This window comes from Mus caroli, unplaced genomic scaffold, assembly GCF_978045245.1.
Source record: "Mus caroli unplaced genomic scaffold, Mus_caroli_1 scaffold_16, whole genome shotgun sequence".
NCBI lineage: Eukaryota > Metazoa > Chordata > Mammalia > Rodentia > Muridae > Mus > Mus caroli.
The window spans coordinates 9544710-9568294 of record NW_028227271.1 but is presented as its reverse complement, the minus strand read 5'-3'; the positions used below and the strand labels follow the sequence as shown (position 1 = coordinate 9568294).

General features: G+C 45.2%; 1 protein-coding gene across 4 annotated transcripts in view; it reads left to right on the top strand.

The window, feature by feature from the left end:
* The window catches only part of Tmem117 (transmembrane protein 117), a 496189-nt gene that overhangs the window by 6098 nt on the left and 466506 nt on the right, over positions 1–23585 (top strand). Inside the window, exon 2 of one of the 4 annotated variants that reach the window (XM_021183072.3) lies at positions 2340–2642. In XM_021183072.3, the coding sequence (XP_021038731.1) occupies positions 2366–2642 (277 nt within the window). In that variant the 5' untranslated portion in view covers positions 2340–2365. Of the gene's footprint in view, positions 1–2339; positions 2643–16389; positions 16479–23201; positions 23328–23585 lie in introns of those variants that run through there. The other 3 variants (XM_029469872.2, XM_085831589.1, XM_029469873.2) reach the window with 3 other exon arrangements.

Below are 23585 nucleotides of genomic sequence, written 5' to 3'. Positions count from 1 at the left end.
CATTCGTGAACCAGGAGTGTGATGTTTTGAAGCCCTGGTGCCTGTTCTTAGATCTTCCATTGACTCTGAAGAACTTCAGACTTGTGTGTCATATTTATACTTTCAGACGGGTGTAAAACAACAACTTTATCAATTCTCTCCTGCCCCGGGTTTCTCCAAGTGTTCGGGATCTGTGAAGGACTTTTTTATTTACACCCTCCACCCCCGGGAATAGTAGGGTATATTACAGAATTCAGCATTTGATCCATTGTCTCTAGAGACAGATGTACCCCTAGAAAGTATGCAAGGCCTGGCATCCTGGGGGTGGGGTGGGCCCTGATTCCTCCCTGCAAGTACCTGAAGCAGACCTGGGGCTGGTAGTCATGCCCTGGGCTCAGACCGAAGAGACTTAGATCACAGTTCTGTGTTGACTCACAAACTCTGAGAGCCTCAGTTCCATCCCTGTAAAATGAAGAGGTGGCAGTGGTAATTACAGCATTTAGAGAATTGTTATGTCCCAAAACAGACACCCAGTGCACAGCTGTGTGGACATTGCCAGGCTTAATTCCTTTAGAGTTTTTTTTTGGGGGGGAGGTTGTTTTTTTTTTTTTTTTAATTTCTCTGGACTTATTTTAAAAAACTGTGAAAGGAGAAAAATGAGCTGGTCAATGGAAGTCCAATTATACCCCTTATTATTTTTGTCATTTAGTAACTAAACTGTTACTATTGCTAAAGAGACAGATCTAGCTGAGTCTGAGTGCCAAGTCAGCTGACAAAAAAATGAATGCTAGCAGAAGCCATTGGCTCCTCTCACAAGACCCACTAGATTTAAGGCAGGCCCAATGTGGGAGTTACAATGTAGGGGAATTTGTGCATAGCTCTTAAGAAGGCGCAACCCTCAGGGCAAAGGTGATGCACACCTTTAATTCCAGCACCCAGAAGGCAGAGGCAGGTGGATCTCTTGGAGTTTGAGGCCAGCCTGGTCTACAGAGAATTCCAGGTCTGCTAGGGCAACATACGTGGAGAAACCTTGTTTCAAGAAACAAGATGAGGAAGAGGAGGAGGATGAGGAGGACGTCTGTCATCTCCACCTGGGGAAACACCCTACTTAGCCTGGACCTTGGACTTGGCCATGTCTTTCTCTGTGAAAGCTTCCCTTTTTTTTGTCACCCCCAGAAGCACAATGGTCCAGCTCTGCCCACCCACCTCCACCCCTGGGGGAAATGCTTAGTATAGACTTGGCTATATTAAATATTTCCTGAAATTATTTAACCAGACTCTAAAGGTTTTTTTTTTTGAAATTTCTGCCCATATGCCCATTTAATGATGTCTAGAAATAGATTTGGAAGCATATCCCATATCCATCAAATTACTTACTCACCGCTGTGCAGAGACAGATTTGGGCCGTGTTTGTTAATATGTATTTTACTTTTGCATCACTTGATCTTTTAAGTGGCTTCGTAGTATTGTCATAAGATAAACTGTCTAAAAGCATCACAAAGATGTTGTGCTCCCCCCCTCCATGTCATCGTCACCATAGTCATGATCTCACTAAAACAAAACAAAACAAAACAAAACAAAACAAAACAAAACAAAACACAATGGTCTCATGTAGCCCAGACTGGTGTCAAACTTGGTTAGTTCAAGCTGGGCTTGAACTCGTAAAATTCCAGCTTTTACCTCCCAAGTGTTGGGATTACAGGTGTGTGCCATCAAGCCTGGCTATCACCTTAGCTTTGTTCTTCCCTCTCTTGTCCCCCCTACCAAAGATTTATTTATTATATCTAAGTACACTATAGCTGTCTTCAGACACCCCAGAAGAGGGCATTCAGATCTCATTACAGATGGCTGTGAGCTACTAGGTGGTTGCTGGGATTTGAACTCAGGACCTTCGGAAGAGCAGTCAGTGCTAATAACCACTGAGCCATTTCTCCAGGCCCTCTCTTCTCTTTTATCTGCTCACTAGTCCTCAAATGATAGGAGATTAAAAATAAACCTGGTCAGTGGTGGCACAGGTCTTTAATCCTAGCACTTAGTAGGCAGAAGCAGATAGATCTCTGCGTTTGAGGCCAGCCTGGTCTACAGATCAAGTTCCAGGATAGCCAGGGCTACACAGACAAACCCTGTCTTGAAAAACCTGTAAATATATATATATATATATATATATATATATATATATATATATATATTAGAATTGAATACAGAGTTAACGTCCTTCAGCTTGAGGCTTGTTCTGGTGCCATAGGCAGGAATAGGTGTGGTGTTTCCCACCTATCTTCTTGTGCAGCAGGCATGAATGGGTCTGAACAACAGAGAGATGGCTTGTCTTTGGTTTTAACTTGATGTCTTTCCTTATGCAGGTCAAGCAGCACCAAAGGCTTGAAGGATGGGTAAAGACTTCCGCTACTATTTCCAGCATCCTTGGTCTCGCATGATCGTGGCTTACCTGGTCATCTTCTTTAACTTCTTGATATTCGCCGAGGACCCAGTCTCTCACAGCCAAACAGAAGCTAATGTTATTGTTGTTGGAAACTGTTTTTCATTTGTAACAAATAAATACCCTAGAGGAGTTGGCTGGAGGATTTTGAAGGTGCTTCTATGGCTACTGGCCATTCTCATAGGACTGATTGCTGGCAAGTTCCTCTTCCATCAGCGTTTATTTGGTAAGTACTGTACCATGTGCTACCATGATGCTGGCGCTTGGCTTCCTGTACACTCTGAGCCAGAGCTGTCTGTTTCCAAGATCCAGTGCCAGCTGCTTGCAGCTTGTCCTCCAGGCTACATGTGTCCTGGACTGTTGTAGCCAGGCAGGTTCTTTAACTGTCCTGTGTTTGATGGTTAAGGAAATGGTCATGAAATGAAATTGGTATCAGATTTCACTTAAAAATGCCTTCAGCCAAAAAAACATGGAAATAGTCCTAAGCGTGGAATAGTTAAGAGTGCAGATTGTAAAGACAGTGCCTTCTGACAGCACACATTTCATTAAAGTAAACTACTTATTATGCATACACACACAAACCCACGTATGTGCACATGAAATTATAAGCAGAGCACATTTTTTTACATTGTAACAATATCTTTTTGTATTTATTTATTTAGTAGTGTGCATGTGTGTGTATGCTCCTGTGTGTGTGTGCGCGTGTGTGTGTGTGCTGTATGTGTGCGTGTGCACATGTGTGTGTATGTGTTCAGAGTACAACTAACAGGAGTTGGTTCTTTTCTTGTACCACATGGATTCCAAGGACTAAACACAGGTCTCCAGGCTTTGTGGCAGTAAATCTTTCTTTCTGAGTCATTCCTCTACCTCTCCTAACCCTATCCCCTGGATAGAAAAACAAAACCCAAACCAGAACTTTGGCTTCATGATGTTTATTTTGGAACCTGTACAGTATGGTATATATAGCATAGTGTACAAAAGAACAGAGTAGTACTAAGCAATCTCTTGGGAATAGATGTCAGGAAATTTTAGTTTAAGTTAAAAAGTAACTAGTTAGGTGTTAGCAGAGTGGTTCTCACGCTGCGACCCTTTAAGTCAATTCTTCATGCTCTGGTGACTGCCCCTCCCCCCAGCCATAAGATTATTCTTGCTGCTACTTCATAACTGTAACTTTGCTATGGTACATTACTGTGAATTGTAAATATCTAATATGCAGAATATCTGATATGTAACACCCCCCAAAGGGGCTATAACCTTCAGGTTGAGAACTGCTGTGCTAGAGGGCAGACTCTGAATTCCCAGCATTCACAGTCCTCTGTAACTGAAGTCCCATGGGGGCCAATGCCCTCCTCTGGCGTGCAGTTATACACGTGGGCAAAATGCCCATCTACACAAGATACAAACATAAACAAATGTTTAACACTAAGTAACCAATTATAAGAATACTGGACCATTTCACAAATACCAAGGAGGAAATTCACTTTGGACTCTGGGGTGAATTGGATCAGGGCCTAGAGCTCTGTCAGGATGAGATCCTGTGGACAGTCAGTCACTCAGTGAGACTAGTTTTACCCAAGTTCAAACTCCCAGGGAAGAGGCCGACTTAATCCCATGAGGTATGGCTCCCACTGCTTGCCTGATTGAGGTTGGTCATGAAATAGGGATAGTTACCCAAAAGACATTTATTTATTACACACCAGATACTAGGGTAGAATGTGTAACAGGCACAGCCTCTGCTCCCATAAACACTTACCTTCCAGAGGACGGAGCTAAGCAGGCAAATGCAAGGCACTTGATAAGCTCAGGTGCTAGGAGGATGAAATCAGATCCGAGAGCCGCAGCTGTTCAGTCACTAAGAGACTTTAATAAAAGCATATTGTACCAGCATGATAACGAGCCAGGTAATAAAAGTGTAGTATACTCAGCAATGATAACAGTTAAGATAGGGGATCTTGGGGTGATTTAGACAGAACAAACGTATCTACAGAACAAATGGCTATGACTGTGTCTCTCAAGGTCTCTTTGGCCTTGGCCTTAGGATATGGGAAGAAACCACAGCCTTACAGGGTGCAAGAGCAGGGAACCTGTTCCTTAGATGGGGGCCCGAGTGAAGATGGTGCTGAAGTGGGTATATCTGAGTTGGAGGAGCAGGGAAGAGAGCATCCCCCTATCTGACACCCCTCACTTTACTGTAAAGAAGACAAATAAAGGCCGTAGGATAAGGAACTTTAAGGCATGTGGTCAAGGTTTGGGAGTCTTGTTGGAGGGAGGTCAGTCAGCCAGGGATAGGTGGACATGTTGCTATTGTCACAGAGAGCCATCGGGGCTAAGCACTTATAAGAGTGAATGGTGCTGGTTGGAACTGCCCAGCATTTTCTCTTTCAGAGCTCAGCCACTGGGAACAAAGATTTGACAGCCTGGTGGGGATTGCTCAGACATGCGTTTTGCAAACACAAGCTGGTGGGGTGGAATGTGGCTGGACAGGACGGGGCGCTAACAGTCTGGGAGCGCTTGAAAAATTAAGGTGAAAACCAAGCATTCCAGAGTTCAAGTGGAAGTAATAAAAGGGAGGACATTTGTGGGTGTGGCCGAATGATAGTCATCCTTTAGTGGTGATTTCTAGGGTGTGGTCTCCAGGGTGACATGCTCCTGTGGTCTGGAGGGACAGGTCGTTGACACAGAAGATTCACAGGAGCGTCACATTAGTTGGCTCACTCATCAAATATGGAGCGAGCGTGGCGCCGTAGGTAGTGATCAGTGTAGAAGTCATTAAGGGTGGGTGGTAAATGTGAGACTCTGTTTCCAAAATAGATAGGGAGTGCTGGAGAGGGTGGTCAGTGCCCAGAGGTGTTTGGAAGCCATCTGAGGAACATTAAAACATTCAGTAGTTATGGGTCAGAATATTAAGGCTGAAGAAAAGCACCCAAATTTATAAAAGGATGATTGATAACCGTGTAGCTAAAATCAAGGGCTCAATAGTAGTGATAGGTGGTTTGACTTTGCAACTACCACAGCTCGCCAAGCTATTCTCTTATAAATCCTGTCTCCTGATTAAAACCAGATTTCAGTCATGGCTAGCATGTCACTTCTCCCGTTAGTATGGTAGCTTAGCTCTGAAAGCAGCTTTCTAGGTTTCAAATGGTTTACTGAGTGTCGAGCGCATCTTAACCTCTTTGCCTCCACTAGGAAAGATTTTAGTGTTAGTTTTATTACCTCAGTTTGACAGTTTCTTCTTCTATCCTCACTCAAACTCTCTGAAACGATGCATCTTAAGGCAAAACTACACTGCAAGTTTTGTGAGTGAGGTAAGTGGACTCCTGGTCCAGTTTCCTCGTGAGCTGAAAACCCCTGTTCTCTGTCTTTCTTCCTTGGCTCACAGACTCTAAATCGCTCTGCCTAGGTCCCCTCTCCCCTGATTCACTGTGGATTATAGAGTGATTTTTTTACTATACTGCTAAGTGACTCCTAATTTTTTTGATTGATGGCTAAGGCTCCTAGTGAGGACTCCTGGCTCTTGGGCTTCCACAGTATGTGGCCTCCAACCCTTGCCCCTCCCTGTGCTTCTCACAGAGCCCTGCTGTGAGACTCTGGGCCTCTTCTAACACCTCAGCCAACTCCTTTCCTCTTCGAATCCCAGTTCACCTCTTTTGAATCGCTTTCTCAAGCCCTCCGGCATTATTCCAGTTGTCTTCTTGTTGCAAAGTCGTCTTCTTTTTGCAAAGCTGTGTGGTGGGGTGCCCTCAGCTGATAGCCTGCAGCACTGTGGGAGAGAATCCAAACTTTAATGCAAGCACAAATGTCCTTATTGGCTTGATATGTGATAAATGCTTCTGTCTTGGTTCCCAGATAACCAGCCCTCATACATAATTCATTTTTTAAAAGCTATATTTAAGCCTTTAACGATGTGAGGATACAAGCCCACGGCAGTTGATGTTGGTACCCGTGTGTGCACACTGAGGCGACTAAAGGTAAATGACGGACACAGAACCCTGTGCTGCAGAAATACCAGGATGGTTTACGAAGTAGCCAGAATAATTTTGTGCCTAGCAGTTTCAGCTTTTGTAATTCTCTAATAAAATGCCAGATTTACATATAGGATAAAATGTCCCCTTCAGTCCACTCTAAGTCTCTCATGGGCTTTGTTATCTCTTCTCAGTAAACTTCAACAGAACATCAGGATACTATCGATTTATCCCCAGAGCGAGGGACTGGAGTGATCCTGTGAGCACCTATTTAAGGGGTTTAGTGCTCCTGGATTTAGTTATGTGTGAGATACAATGTTGCAGTTTTACAGCTGTGTAGGAAGCAGTGTGATTTTCCTGCTGAGCCAAGCGAGGTCTTGCTTTCTGGCCCTAGGCGGCCTTGATCTCTCAAATTCCTACCTCTGCTTCCTAAAATGTGGGATTCCAGGCTTCCCATACTAACAGGGGCGTGTGACTGAGGAGCACATTCAAACGAATTTCTTAGGTCAGGAGTAGCCCTTGTTGAACATTGTATAAAGATTTTTCAGAAAAGAGCTCTATTGAAGCACCAGTTTGCACTCTCTGGTATCTCTCTTTCCTGTTTGCTTGGATGAATCTTAGTTTTTATTTTTTTAATATTCAAAGAGTAGGTTTTGGCATGATTTTCTACCCATGGATAGAAAAATTGTCTGTATAATATTAAATATAAGAATAAAAATTTAATTTCTATTTCGTTTATTAAGTAATTAATTTGTATTCTAAGAGTAAATTGAAGTTATTCCCGGCCACCAGTGTACTGGGCCATGGCTCATGAAGTCAGGAAGTCAAGGAAAGGAGAGAAAATCTACTGTGCTTTGATTCTGTGAGCTGAGTTACCTTTGCTGAGTCCTGAAAATCCTTGGAGCCCAGGCAGAAGGGGCAATGGAAGGCGTTGCCCTCCTTTGGTTGCCTGCGGTGATGAAGATTTCAAGGTGCACCTGAGAATTTTCTCTGCAAAATGTTAGGATTTGGTTGCCATAGGTTTTGCTGAGTGGCTTGCTCTTTCCTCTGCTCGGTGCAGGCAGGGCTGGATGAGGAGACGACAAGTGGGCTTCCTCTATTTATTTTTATATTTTGAGTCCTAATTCCATAAAAGGATAGAACATAACCTTGAAGCACAAGAGCAAGTTTATAATACGATATTCTGACCGTCCTTCTTTTAAAACTGTAATATCTTGATGAATTCTTTGGGACGTCCCTACAATGCGATTTGATTACTCTTGCTCCCACTGCACCTTAACGCCTTCGAGACTCACAGCCACCTCCCAACCCCTTCTTCTTCTTTCACTTTTTCTTGGTTTTAGAGAACCTGCGAAGTCTGATTCATGAGAGAACACTTCTGTAAGACAAAGTAAAAAAGGCTTAAGCAGTTTTATAAATAGACTGATCTAGAATTACCAAGATTGCAACTAAGGAATTCAAAGGCAAGTTCTTTCCTGTTATGTCTTCTGTCTTGTACTCTTGTTTCCTGCCATGTTCAGAGAGCCCCTCTCCAGTTCAACTCTCCTCTCTAACTCTGCCCCTCTAACAGATTGTCTCGGACCTCTGCCTGCAGGAGCTGTCCATCTCCTGCAACAAGAATATTCTGTGTATTTACCGGAAGCTGGACGAGGCAGAAGGCAGGCAGGATTCAGAGTGGGTTGCCAGGGGTGGCATCTGAGCATCTGAGCATCTGAGCATCTGAGCATCTGAGCATCTGAGCATCTGAAAGTGACGCTAAGCTTGTCTGCTAGTTAGGGTTACTACTGCTGTGATGAAACACTATGACCAAAGAAACTTGGGGAGGACAGGGTTTACTCAGCTTCCTCTTCCACAGCACTGTTCATCATGGAAGTCAGGCCAGGAACTCAAATAGGGCAGGAGCCTGGAGACAGGGGCTGATGCAGAGGCCATTGAGGGATGCTGCTTACTGGCTTGCTCATCATGGCTTTCTCAGCTTCCTTCTTTTCTCTCTCTCTCTCTCTCTCTCTCTCTCTCTCTCTCTCTCTCTCCTTATTTCTTCTTTTCTTTTCTTTTTCTTTTTTCTTTCTTTTTTTTTTTTTTTTGGTATTGTAAGACAGGATTTCTCTGTATAGCCCTGGCTGTCCTGGAACTCCCTCTGTAGACCAGGCTGGCCTCGAACTCAGAAATCCACCTGCCTCTGCAAGAAGTAGGATTTAAGACATGTGCCACCACGGCCCAGCTCTCAGCTTTATTTCTTATAGAACCAAGACCACTGGTCTAGGGATGGCCCCACCCACAATGGGCTGGGCCCTCTGCCATCAATCACTAATTAAAAAATACTTTACGGTGGACCTTATGGAGGCATTTTCTCAATTGAAGTTCCCTCCATTCAGATAACTCTAGCTTGTGTCCAGTTGACATAAACTAGCCAGCACAGCCTGTTTATATTGCCCATCCCTGAGCAGAATTTATATGTACCGTTATTTACATACCCGTTTCATTAATGTCTGGTCTCCAGGCTATACCATAAGCCCCATGAGAGCAGATCTTATGCTGCTATTTTTCATGTAATCCTCAGTGTCTAAAATGTGCTCAGCCCACAGTATTCAATAGATTTAAAGGGTTGGATAAAGAAATCCTTCACCTTTTGTATGTTGAATCTGCTGATGTTGTCTTTTCCTTGGAAACTATAGAGTGGAGTTCACATCTTTATTCATAAAATATGAGATAGGGCATTTAAAATCTGGTTATAAAGAGACAAGATACATAGGTATGAAAAATTAAATACTCTGATAATAGAAGGAAATGCATATCAAGTATCAAATGAATAGTCTACCCTGAGTGTGGTGGGAATCCATGAGGGAGGTCACAGTGGCTAGGAAGGTGAAGGAAGCGTTTTTGCCCATGTGGGGCCTCAAATGAGGCTGAAGCAAGGGTGGGACTAGGTAGAGATGCTGCCCAGATTTCCTTACAGAGGTCAGGGCATGGGGTAAATGGTGGGAGGCAAGGAGACTAGGATAATTTGGGATTTTAAGCATGGGTGTGTGGTGGTAAAGGGAGACACAGGGCTTGTGTGGAATGAGGTCTTGAGAGATTTGTATTGGGAGGGAGCAGAAGAGAGAGGGTGAAGGTTGGTTGGGTCCAAGTCAGTGTGGTAACTTTAGACTTCCATGGTCTTTGAGTTTGGGGAAAATCTGAAGAAACTATGTAACAATGACATAGTTACTGTTAAAGAAGCATCATGGGGGCGCTGTAAAGGGAGAGACAGGAATGAAGGAGGCAGGAGGGTCCTTCAGCAGCCACGTTCAGTCATTCGGGGTTCAGAGTGTTCAGGCTAGTGTGCGCTAGGGATGGAGGGATGGAGGGATGGAAGGGATGGAGGGATGGAGGGATGGGGGATGGGGGGATGGAGGGATGAAGGGATGGAAGGGATAGAGGGGTGGAGGGATGGAGGGATGGAAGGGATAGAGGGATGGAGGGATGGAGGGATGGAGGGATGGGGGGATGGGGGGATGGAAGGGATGGGGGGATGGGGGATGGGGGATGGGGGGATGGGAGGATGGAAGGGATGGGGGGATGGGGGGATGGGGAGGTGGGGGGATGGAGGGATGGAGGGATGGGGGATGGAGGGATGGGGGGATGGAGGGATGGGGGGATGGAGGGATGGGGGATGGAGGGATGGGGGTGGGAGATGGAGGGATGGGGGATGGGGGATGGAGGGATGGGGGATGGAGGGATGGGGGGATGGAGGGATGGGGGATGGAGGGATGGGGGATGGAGGGATGGGGATGGGAGATGGAGGGATGGGGGATGGGGGATGGAGGGATGGGGGATGGAAGGGAAAGCTGAATGAGGATATGAAGCTTATGGGACCTGTGCTGTGAGAGTCAGGCTGGGACTGAAGGTAGCTGGGCAGGCTAGGTGGATGCCTGGCAGTGTGTACATCTTGAGGCTGAAGGAGGAGGAGAAACAGAAGGTCCTGCTGCCTGAGCCCACAGGCAGTGGCCATTTGTCATGAAGACTATGCAGCACTACTTAGCAAGCTTAACCTGGGCCATTGCTCTTTCTCCTGACTCCGAGGGCAGAGTCTTTTTTACGTCAGTGTAGGTTTCTGTGTTTAGCCGGTCATCCTGCTCAATGCCCCACTGTCAAATGCATTCGTACGAAGGGCAGTTGGGCATCTGCTTCTGTGGCTATCTCTTAGGCAGGGGGAAGAGGGACTCAGAACAGCCCTCGGGTGAGTTAGGGTTTAGTTTTTGCTGTAACAGTTCTTGCTGGCACATTTGTGCAAACAGGAGCCTTGGGTTTCAGAGTTACAGACCCTGGACTGTGGCACTCGGTTTGCCTACCGTTAAGAACCTTCATTCTGATCCTCTCTTTTCCCCCAGGAGAGCTAAGCTCTTTTAAAAGCATGGTGATTGCTTTTTGAAAGGGTAGTGCTGACAAAGGACTGGTCTCTAGACTGCTAATGAGAGCTGGAAAGGCATGGCTGTCAAAGGCAAACACATAAAACCCCCTCGAGTGTCTGTTATGTAAACACCAGTGGCCTTCTGGTTTGGGGTGTGTGTGTGTGTGTGTGTATGTATGTATGTGTGTGTGTGTATGTGTGTGTATGTGTGTGTGTATGTGTGTATGTGTGTGTGTGTATGTGTGTGTGTATGTGTGTGTGTGTATGTGTGTGTATGTGTGTGTGTGTATGTGTGTGTGTATGTGTGTGTGTATGTGTGTGTATGTGTGTGTGTGTATGTGTGTGTATGTGTGTGTGTGTATGTGTGTGTGTATGTGTGTGTGTGTGTATGTGTGTGTGTATGTGTGTATGTGTGTGTGTATGTGTGTGTGTATGTGTATGTGTGTGTGTGTATGTGTGTGTGTATGTGTGTGTGTGTATGTGTGTGTGTATGTGTGTGTGTATGTGTGTGTGTGTGTATGTGTGTGTGTGTGTGTGCACTCCCTTTGGATTGTTTTATTTTTAAATAGCAAGGTCGTTTTTTTGTTTTGTTTTGTTTTTGAGGGGAGTAATTTCAATCTATTATGAGATTTTTAGAAGACCAAGCCTAGCCTTTTTCTTATACTATTGTAATGAAATTCCAATATTTTCTTACATTATCAAGAGAAAGCACAGTCGCCGAGATTGACAACAATATTTGGTCCGAATTTTATGTTGCTGCCTGACTGCTTGTTTCTACTGCATTGTTTTAAGTCTACTCTGAGAATTGCCTTTATCTTTTGAACTACATTTGATTTTATTTTGATAGGAAAGACTCAGGCATTCTGGAGAATGTGGGCAAGACAGTCATGGTGACGTGAGACTATTAAGCCATAAAAAGAAAAAAAAATAAAGTGCTTTGGAAAAAAAAAAACCACATTATTTCAATCCAGGGGTATAGGTTGCACTGCTATGTGTGTTGATTTGAGGTCTCAGCAGTTCACTGATAAAAGATGAATAATAAATGACTCTCAGGTATATCACGGTACTTGTGGTACGTGTAGGAAAATATATTCACAGACTGCTCAGCAGAAATATAAACAATTGGTGGTTTTCAGTATTGTATGACCAAATGATGAGAATCCCCATCTATAGGAGGCATATGTCTATATCCATATTATCTATATCATCTACATGTCAGCAAATGATACACGATCCATAACTTTAAACTTTGTATTATTAAGTATTTTACGACTCACGTTTCTATAAATGTATCGCCATCTCCTTGCCATCTCATTCCCAAGTGTTAATATCTCCATTTCTGAAAGTGCTTGAGTTGTCGGTAGTCAGTGACAGTCCGTAGAGTTAAATTCCTTCAGAGCCAGCGATGACTGAGGACGTCCTTACCTGTCTTTCTGGTAGAAGCAAAGCTGGCGCGTACAGATGTGGGGATTGTATGAAACAGGCTAGGGGAAGCGAACTGAAAACATATTGATAATTGATACTTTAAACAAATCAACAGAATATTGTTTCTCATAGGGAGATTTGCTGTATGAGAGCTGTGGAGGGCACGATGTAGACCCCTGCGGTAGAGCATTGAACCCACACCTGGGTGGCCTTGGGTTTGATGCTATGTGCTACAAAAAGGTTCAGTGAGCTATGAAGTCCTTTTTGTTTGTTTGTTTGTTTGTTTGTTTGACTGGATATTTTCTTTATTTACATTTCATATGTTTTCCCCTTTCCAGGTCTCCCCTTCAGAGACCCTCATCCCATCCCCCCTCTCCTGCCTCTGTGAGGGTGGTCCCCCACCCACCCACTCCTGTCCTCCTGCCCTGGCATTCCCCTACACTGGGACATCGAACACCCTCAGGCCTAAGGAGCGCTCCTCCCACTGATGTCCAACAAGGCCATACTCTGTCACATATGTGTCCAGCGCCACGGGTCCCTCTATGTGTACTCTTTTGTTGGTGGTCCAGTCCCTGGGAGCTCTGGGGGGTCTGGCCTGTTGACACTGTTGCTCCTTCCATGAGGCTGTGAACCCCCTCAGCTCCTTCACTCCCTTCTCCAACTCCTCTATCGGGAACCCCCAAGCTCAGTCCAACGGTTGGCTGTGAGCATCTGCCTCTGTATTTGTCAGGCTCTGGAGAAGAGCTGACTCCTGACTGTAATGCCCTTTCTCCCATAGAACAGGAGTAGACAGTGAGGCTGGAAATCCCCCTAGCTGTGCCCTCTTGCTTGTGAGGCACCTTTGTTAGCTTGTAGTCAGCCACATATCCATTAGCACTAAAAGGCAATCCTCTGCAGCCTTCAGGGCAGAATCTGCTGCTATCTAGTTCCCCTAGGACAGAGATTACAAACTCCCGCAGAAAGGTATCTCACAGACTTAATACACCATGTCAGGTAGACTGTTGTAATTCAGCAATTGTTAACCAGGCAAGCTTTCTAGGTACTTTTTTTTTTTTTTTCCTGTTCTTGGAAGAGATGAGTCATTTCGGGTCAAGGGACTCTCTTTTCCAGGTTGAGCAGTGCAGCCTCCATCTCCTCTAAGAAGGAGGTAAGGCTACGGGATCCTTATGGAGACAGCTGTCAAATGGCTGTGCAGCAGGCTGCTGGACCCACCCTCCCAGAGAGAGGAAAGCCAGCTCACTATTAGTGAGGTAGACCTGGCTGGGGTTGAACTTGGCAGCGGATGTGGTGGTGGCAAGCGGCTAAGCTGGCGGTGAAGAGAGCTTGCTTATTGGATTGTTTACAATTAACGCATCATTTGTTTTTCCAACACAGGGTAATTAGTCCTGATTGGCGCAGGGGTGTGATGTGAGATTTTATTTTTCTGGCTTGCATCTTTTTTCCTCCTGTTCCTCCTCTCAGTGCTGTAATTGGAATCATTTAAAAGATATTTTCATGTAGTTACAATAGTACGCTACTTGGGGGGGGGTGTGAACTGGGTTAGCAAGGATGCTAGCAGTGCCATCAATGGGTAGTCTTGCTCCCTTCATAGGGAAATTTGCTGGGTGGGTGGTTAGGGGGAGGATGTGGGACAAAGCTCTCACAGGGGCTGTGTTGCTATGAGGGGTTCTGGATAGAAGCAGGCAAAGAAACGCCATTACAAGATATAGGGGCACACAGGATTGGAACAGAGGTGCTCAGAGGCAGGCTCGACTGCTCATCACTATGAATATGAACTCAGGTGGCGGGAGAGGCGGTTCCATTGTTTCTGATCTGGATTCTCGTGAGCGTGATCTGGCATTTTTGTTGATGCATACACAGAAATAACATAAGGTTCATTTGCCTGCCTCCAAGGTCATCACCAGAGCCAGCAGCAAAGTTTCAAAGCTGAAGCCTAGTTTGCAGACAGGAGGAGCCTTCGAGGCACTCCAGATGGCGAACCCGGCAGAGGCCAGCCTTGTCTGACTTGGGAGTGGGTCATGCCAGGCCATTCCCTACCGCTCTGCTCCACATTGTCAGTGTCCAGAGCTTCTGGCACCGTCTCCTCCTGACAGTCCTTCCTTTGGGCTAAAGGGAGTCATTTGCTTGACCTAGGAGGGATGTCTCAGTTTCAGGGCACAGACTAGCCTTGCTGTGCAGCCCAGAGAAACTAAAGGTGCTTCCTGCAGAGAGGGCCATTCTCTGCAGATTCTCCTTCAGCTTAAGAGGAATGTGATGACAGGCCAAGATTTTTTCCCTTGCCCAGCACACACATCTTGTACTTTGTGTGTCCTTGAGGACACGGCCGGGATGAGCCAGCTAAGAGCAGACACACAGACCTGAGAGTCCAGGTTTGAACCTGCTTCAGCTGTCCAGGGAAGGTTATGTCCTGATTTAACCCCCTTCACCTTATGCCCGTCACGGTTTATTCCTATCTCACAGCAGCGCCCTGTCACCATTATCACTGACAAATGTTTCAGGATTTGTTTGCCCAAGACATTTCAGTTCGTAAATCCACGGTGTGGGCATATTTAAGTAGAGTGGCATACGGCATTCTCATTAAACACAGACGCTTGACGACAGAGCTGCAACCTAACTGCAGTGCCAGCAAGAGGTCACCGCCAAGAAGTGGAGTGAGCGAGCAGCTCACCATCTAGTCTGGAGGTGCAAGAAGTTGTTCCCTATGGGAATGGTCAAGGGAGGTTTTATAATGCATTGATAATGTCGATGTGGGCTACAGGCTCTCGGGGTGAATGAGTGTGGCCAGAGCAACCTTGTTACAAATTTCTCCACCAAGTGCTGGTCAGGGATGGAGACTGTTGTAACAGAAACCCTGTTGTAAGAGTGAGAAGGGGTGAGATGGGCTGGTGACTATGCTAAGGAGAAGCAAGGGTGTGTGAATGAGGGTGTGTTCTGAGTCAGCAGGTTTGGGTATGGGGGGGCCAGCTGATGGAAACATCAAGGGAATTATGGAAACTTTATTTCATTAGCATTTTAAAAATTGAAAATAGATATTTTTCATGCAATATATTCTGATTAGGGTTCCTCTCTCCCAAGTTCTTCCAGATCTTCCCCACCTCCCTACAACCCAGATCCCCACCTTCTCTCTCTCTCTCTCCCCCCCCAATATAAACCAAACAGGTGCTGTTAAATAATAAAAGTAAATAAAACAATATAAAATTTAAAAAAATCAATTCTGGAGGCTCTTGAACACTACATTCAAGTTCTGAAAGTGTCTTGAAATAGCAGAAGCCACAGGACATATTATTCCTTTATTAAAATTTAAATTGAAATGCTGTGTTCTTATTGGGGGGGGTGGGGCAACTAAAACATGGGAACAAGAAAGAAATTAAGAGTCTCCCATCACAAGGAAGACAAGAGTCTTCCGTCACACATTTGGAGGGAAGGTGAACGCAAGGTCAGCTACTTGGCCCAGTGGCAGCGAGGTGCCACAGGTGGGGGGGGCAAGCCTGGGCTCACTGATGGATCTCATTTTAGAAACAAAGCCAGTGGGGACAGATGGAGGAGGGAGGCAGAGCAGGAGGGAGAGAAACCCAGATAATAGAAGCACCCTGCCTTCTGCTTCGCTTAGGGTCCCTTGTTCTTGGAGACCATCCCGCCGTATGTTGAACACCAGCCTTATGATCTGCTTCTAAAGTTGAAATTTAACCTTTCACTAGGTCATCCTGCTTTACTCTCCAAATTTGCCTTAGAGAGACGAATGTTTAGTTTGGGTTATTGTCATACCAGGAGAGACCACAAAAAAAAAAAAAAGGGGGCAGATTTGTGTCTCAGACACACGTGAGAAGCTGCAAGGCATCAATGCCCCGACTTCCCTTCTGAAGCTTTGTGTGAACTTGGTTGCTCGGAACCACGCCAATCCATTTGTCTCAACTGACTGGCTGAGTTCAGCAGCCTTAAATATAGATAGGCTTGATGGCTTTCCTTCAACAAACGCTGAGTGTTTTCTAGGTTGGGGGTTCTCATATTGAAAAATCAAAGTCTCTGTTCTGTATGTTTTGAGCTTTCAGTGTAGTAAGGAAAAAAAACAGACAAACATGTAAGCCAGACTTCTGTCTGACAGCAAACGCTATCGCAACTAAGCAACTAAGCATGTGGGATCAGGAGCAGGGAGTTGTCAGAATTCTCTCATAAGATGGCATTTGCATACGGACCTGCAGGAGACGGAGCAGCCACCTGGGTGTCTTTCTGAGAGAACGAAGGAGCAAGCCCAGAAGCCATAGGCTGAATGTGCTCTGAGCGCTTGGTAAGTGGCAGAAGTCACAGGCTGGTGCAGAGCCTGCACCAGGAGTGAAAGTCAGGTGAAGCGGGACTGTAAGGCTGGAGCCGTTCACCCTGCAAAGTCTCTTCTGTTGCCAATTTAAGTTTCGTGTATTAAAATGGCTGTTTTAGGGACTTCACGGTGTCCTCCTTAGCAGAGGGAGCACAGTCTCTGTTTTCCATCTAGGACTTTGATTATTGTTGGGATCCCCACCTTTGGTTCCTTTGTGGCAGTGTCAAGGATGCTCTCCTCTCTCCTTGGGAAACCAAGCTTCTCGGTTCTTTCCCCCCACACAGCCTAATAAATATTAGGAAGCTCAGGCTGGCCTCAAACTAGCCCTGTAGCCCAAATTGGCCTTGAACATACTCTTCTCCCGTCTCCATGCCCGAGTCTAGGAGAAAGCTTGGGTCCTGAGTGGGTTAAATGCTTCTCAAAGATATCCCTTCCTTCAGCCTGGCCGGTGGACACAGGGTGGCTTTGTGGTGGCACTGGGAGCAGGGGAGGTGCCGAAGGACATGCTGGAGGCAGCAGATGGGGACAGTCACAATTGTCCTTTCAAGCTGAGACTCTCAGATTCCCACACAGAAGAGGAAGAAAAGTCATTCTCAGGATGAACAGATGTTCTGTCCACATGAGGAGGAGGTGGTAGACGGTGCCAGAACCCTTCCCAGGCTCTTTCCCAGGTCACCCACAGCCGTCAGACTATGAGCCTGGGCCCCCAAGACGATGCCATCCCTTCATTCCCATGCTGTTCGCCTGCTTCTGTTTTCAGCTGTTATGTTACTGAATTCTGTCCCTGACACCGCATTTTGTAAACACAAGCGCTTAGCAATCCAAGCCCAAGAGGACAGAACACTTAGTTAGTGTCTGAATTCTAGCTGACAGCCCAAACAGAATGTACAGATGAATATTTTTACACCGCTCCAAGAAAACCGTCAACAGTGGGTGGGGGAAGATCTTTAGATTCAATAATTTAGCAGGTCTAGACATATGTTAGCTTCAGATTTGCAAGAGGCCTTAATAGAAGATAGTTTTGCATTTATTCAATGAGTGCTTTTAGAGGGCTGTGCATGTGGGGTGAGCAGCTTGGGGCACTGGGGATACAGCAGTGTGTAAAAGCCAAACAACCAAGGCCTTTTCTCTCGTGGGTGATATGTTCTGGTGGGATATGTGTGTATACAATGGGATATAATTTATGCACTCGTGTAACCTATTAGATATGTTTGTCTCCCAGTTCTGACACATGCTAGGGTTGTCCTTCCTGATCTTGTGATGTGTTCTGACTGGTCTGGAGAGAGCAGAGGTTCCGTCCGACCATTTGGCATTTCCAAGCTAGAGCCTCTTTTCTGGGAGTCCAACTTGTCTCTGTCTTCCTTGTAACCAGTAGGATTCCAGTTTGTGGCTGAATGGGAGATGGAAGGTGGTGTGGGACAAAACCTTTCACGGGGCCTCAGTGGAGGAGCAGTGTGGGAAAAAGAATTCAATTTCAGTTTTGAAACCCACTGAGAGGATTAACATTCTTTTGTGTGTGCGAGTGTGTGATTATGTGTATGATTATGTGTGTGATTATGTGTGTGATTGTGTGTGTGATTATGTGTGTGATTGTGTGTGTGAGTGTGTGTGATTGTGTGTTCCAGTATGTGATTGTGTATATGATTTTGTGTGTGTGAGTATGTGTGATTGTGTATGATTGTGTGTGTGAGTGTGTGATTGTGTATATGATTGTGTGTGTGATTGTGTGTGTGATTGTGTGTTCCAGTGTGTGATTGTGTATATGATTGTGTGTGTGATTATGTGTGTGAGTATGTGTGTAATTGTGTGTGCGAGTGTGTGATTATGTGTATGATTATGTGTGTGATTATGTGTGTGATTGTGTGTGTGATTATGTGTGTGATTGTGTGTGTGAGTGTGTGTGATTATGTGTGTGATTGTGTGTTCCAGTATGTGATTGTGTATATGATTTTGTGTGTGTGATTATGTGTGTGAGTGTGTGATTGTGTGTGTGATTGTGTGATTGTGTATATGATTGTGTGTGTGTATGATTGTGTGTGTGATTGTGTGTGTGATTGTGTGTTCCAGTGTGTGATTGTGTATATGATTGTGTGTGTGTGTGTGTGTGTATGCTTATTCCCTCAGGGGTCAGAAGGACATTAGAGCCCTTGGAGCTGGAATTGTAGGTGGTAGTGAGCAACGTGTTGTTGGTGCTGAGAACTGAACTCCAGTCCTCCATAAGAACAATTATGCTCTTAAAATGCTGAGCCGCCTGTCCAGCCTGGAAAGCCACTGAGATTTTGAGTTAGTTCGCTTTCAAGGCATATTTACATTGGTGCGATGCAGCAAAGGCAGTGCTTAGAGGTGGTTTGATATTTTAAATACAGTTGAGAAAAACAGTTTTAAATCGTTGTTCTATTTCCGTCATAAGGGATTAGGAAAACAAATAAACACAGCTGAAGGGAAGGACGAACAGCACAGTGGAAGCCCAGAGAAGCAAGCAGGGTCCACAGAGCTCCCTTAGTGCAGGGATCCGGCAGCATTCAGAGCCCCAGCACGTGAGCCGTGAGGGCCTTTAGTTCAAGGCTGGTCTGGGATAGATGAGACTTCATTATCTCAAAACCACGTATGAAAACAAGCACAGAAATGAAATAAAAATGAATGAGAAGCAGCACAGCAAAAGTCAAACAGACGCAAATGCTAAGTTGTTGAAGCGATCCCTGTGTTTGGGAGATGATACAAAGTCTGATCATGAAGGAGGGTAGAAAACACAAATTACCCACCTCAAGAGTTATGGAGACAATGTCAGTGCAAATCCAAACAGGCAGAGAGCATTAGGAATGCCCATTTATGCTAATAAATTAAAATCTGCAAAGGGCCATACGTGTGCGCACACCTGTGTGTATATGTACTAATGAGGTTGTGAACACCTGTATGTATGGTTGTGTATTGCATACATGTGGAAACTTGAGGTCACATTGAGTGTCTTTCTTCCAGCATTTTCTACCTCTGTATTTTGAGGCAGAGTCCCTGAACATGAAGGTAATCAATTTTGCTAAACTTGCTGGCCAGTGAGCTTCAGGCATCCCCTCACCTCTGCTACTTCAGGTCATTGTCCTTACATGAAGGCACTTTACAAACTAAGCCAGTTTCCTAGCCCACCTATTTCTTTACAGGCATAATTTAACAAAACTGGTAAAAGAAGAAATGATCAATGTAATGGCATAGCTATTTACAAGTACATCAATTCATTGTAACACAGAACTCCAAATCCCAAAAGTTTCGCAATAAATGTTCGTGGATAAGTAATCCCACTCTGGGTTCTAAAGACTGTCACCTCTGTCTTTCCCCCAACCCGCAGAAGGAACCATCTAGACTTTATTTATACTCATTCAGAGCTACTGACTTAGTATTGTCAGGCACAGTTCTGGGTGCTTTTATAGTCAGGCCCGTCAGAAACGAGTGGTCCCACTGGGATGCAGCAAGATGAAGGGAAGCATCCAGGATGCATACACACTTCTCTAAGACTGCCAGATATTGACGACGACGACGGTTTCCCCCACTGCTGACAGAAATCGGTTGGCAAATTAGGACATTCTTTACAGCATAACCGTGAGTGCAGGCTCTGGCCTGTGCTCTCTTCTCCAGGTCTGCAGGTGAGGAAGCAGGTGTTGATGTGGTACCAGACAGCTCTGCAAATGTTTCTGTTCCGTGACATTGGCCCGTTTGTCTGCCACTCAGACTCTTGCGGTGTGTGTTTCCCTTTGTCTCTGCATTTCAAATTTTACGTTCCCTTCAGATTTGTCTAGTTTTTGTCCTTGTAAATAAACTTTTATCATCTTGGCAATTTTGGGGACTTACTATTTTTTGTTTTTAAAGCATTTTTCTTAGGCTTTTTCTTTGGCAACTTCATGCTTGTGTGTATCCAGTGCACCACCCTCCCCCCTTGCCTGTCTCTAACAGTTTTGAATAAATTCCATGATTAGGGGAACTTGGAGGTAACGGAGCATCTCCCTCCAGCTCCCTTTCCACTGGCGTCAGGGTTTTCCAACTGGAACTCAAGGGAACAAAAGCTTTGGCTCTCTGGCCACCCAAGTAAAGGTGACTGGTGTTTAATACAGGTACATAAGCTTTTACCATGTCGATTTGCAACATTCCAGAAAACAGTTGATTTGTCACTGATCTGACCTGATAACTTCAGATGTCTGTTTCACACAGGAATGGCTGAGGAATTTTCCATAGTTTGCTGAGACATCCTCCTGTTTTTTGTTCACAGTGGATCTTGGGTCCAACTGAGTCTTCAGCAATTCCCAGGTCTCGTGCAGATTGGGGTTACATATACATTACGTCAGACTTTTGTAGGTCTTATCGTAATTCTTTCATTGCTTGGGTCAATATACTAAGTAATTACGAATCTTATTAAATGCTGATGGCGATGAAGTCTGTTTTTTTTTTTCCGGAGTTGTGACTAAGGCATCTCAAGGCATTCTGTCTGCAGAACCCCCGGTGTCCCGTCTCAGCCTCCACAACTTCGTCATTTTCCATTTTCAGCTTGTATCCTGTAGTGATCAAGGGCTGGCTTGAAAACAGAACTGGCACAGGCCATCACAATGAGCATGGATACCGTTCTAAAAATAAGTGAAATAAGTGTCCAGGCTTCTAACCATAGAACATCTATGACTAAGGCATTGTAAATATTGGGCAGGTGTGGCTCTCAGTAATGCGTGCGGCAGGTATTAGTGGGGGAGAAGCTTGCCTGCCTCAGTCTTTCTTTCAGACATCCAGTTTCCTCCCCCTACATGGACAGAAGTTGAGCAGTTTGTTGAGACTATTCCATTACAAATTTAAGTTGGAAGAGCCAAGAAATGAGCGTGCATGCCCTTTCTAGCCTCAGCTACAATGCCTTGCTTCCTGGTTAAGAAGCAATAGCGTGTAGGTAGCGTTTGAATTCTCAGTACCTTTAATGACAGGATGAAATGTCTGTAAAGCCATGGATTATAGACCCCTCTCCCCCAAATGTTTTCTTCTTGGAAAAGGAAGGTAAGAAAAGATGGTGGAAATGAATGCTTAAAGGTAATGGGCAAGGAAGTCAAGATTACAAGCCAGAGTTTAGAGTGGGAAGCAGACAAAGAGGAGACTAGCAGAGTCCTGCAGCAGAGGCACCGGGCGACAGACAGCGCCTTGGAGAGGCATGCTCAGTAGTGAGGAGGCTGCAGATGGGGTGGATGAATGTGGTAAGAAGATCATTGCAGCTAACAGTTCCCACCTGGGATGGCAACCATCTGAGTTCTCAAAGCGCTATCCCACTGTTGCAACATTAAGAGCACCTCACTCCTCCTCTTTTAAATAAGCTTGATGCAGCATGTGCTGGTGTGTTTATCAAGCACTATGTACCAGAGGACTATTTAGAAAGTTAATTATTTGTTTGGGAACCTACTTTAATCAGAATGTATTAGCATATGAGTTTATTTACATTTTTTAAATCTATCTGGAATGCTGTTAGCTCTAATGAAGGATATTGAAGAGTCAAGTGCACTAACACTCAGATTCATGGCTCTAATAAAGCTCCCACTTAATAATTAATTTTGATGCTGAAATTAATTCAAAGCCATTCAGCTATTCTCCTTACTGGCCGTGGATATTAGCCAAAAGCTGTTCTTATGCCGAGGCAAGGAACTGGTTTGGTTAATTTTGTGTCAGTAAGGAAACACGTGGAGCAGCTGGAGCTATGGTTCAGTGGTTAAGCACTTTTTGTTCTTTCAGAGGACCCGGGTTCAGGTCCTGACACTTAGGTCAGGTGGCTCACAGCTGTCTGTAACCCCAATTCCAGAGGATCTGATGCCCTCTCCTAACCTCGGTTGGCACCTGCACACAGGTGGCATTAGCTTACAAGTAGCCTTGGTACAAACAGACACAGATACGCATACATAAAATGCAGTCTTAAAGAAGAAAGCACGCTGTAGCTCAGTTGGTAAAGTGCTTGCCTAGGATGCAGGAGGCGCTGGGTTTGATACATACCCACCACTGCAGAACACCAGGCTGTGGCACACACAGGTCTAATCCAGCCCTGGGGAGGAGGCAAGAGAATCAGAAGTTCAGGGCTATCCTTGTCTCTATAGGCCAGCTTGGGCTACATGCGATCTTATCTCTCATATATATTCTTTTTGGTGAGTGTGTGTGTGTGTGTGTGTGCGTGCGCGCGCATGCACCCTCATACACATGTCAAGCTTCAGTGTGCAGGTCAGAGGACAGCTTGCAGGCTTTAGTCTGCCTTTCAACATAAGGATTCTGGGCTTGAACCGCAGTCACCCGGCTTGGCAGTAAGTACCCACTGAGTCACCTCCCTGGTCCTAAGGTTGAACCTCTCTTCTTCAATAACATTGCAGAAGGGATGAAAACAAAGCGAACACTCTGTTTTCCTGTTCCATTAAATAGGAAGAGATTCTCCATTTCCCCTCCCCCCACCCCTGGGTAGGATGTCAGCAAGTTTTATAAATCCGTGTTGAATCCTGGTGAGCAGGGCAGCACAGCTAGCTTGCTTTTCCTAACCTATACTGCGTCGTCTTTCTGTGTTTAGTGTACACAGACTCTTGCGTAATTGGTGTTGTGCTTTTGGTTTTCCTTTTATGTGACTTGTTCATCAGCTTAGGTCCCTTGTGACTTCAGGCAGGACCAGTAGCTCACATGCGCTGTGTTAACTAAAAACACTCTCCAACGTGCTGGCTCCTTCACCAGCTAAACCCGCACTGAAATCTCTCACTTCTGGGAGTCTAATCCTGCTATCAAATTGGACCCAGTGGGACAGAGTGAGGCCAGGTGACCAAAGCCCCTCTAGGGATGCAGGTAGGAATTGCACTTTACCAGTAATAAAAGAGCCTTTGGTATTTGATATGCAGTTGCTGAAGCAATAGGAGAGGCCCAAGGGAACCACCTAGCTAAAGCAAACCATACCAAATTGTCTTTGTCTATGAACAAGGCAGTGTCAGTCATTTTGAGCAGCACGCAATAAACACAAGCTGTCCCAGATTATTTTTATAAGTAATCTGCTTTTAAGAAATGAAATACATATGGTAGCTTATAGCCTTGAGATTTGCATAAACT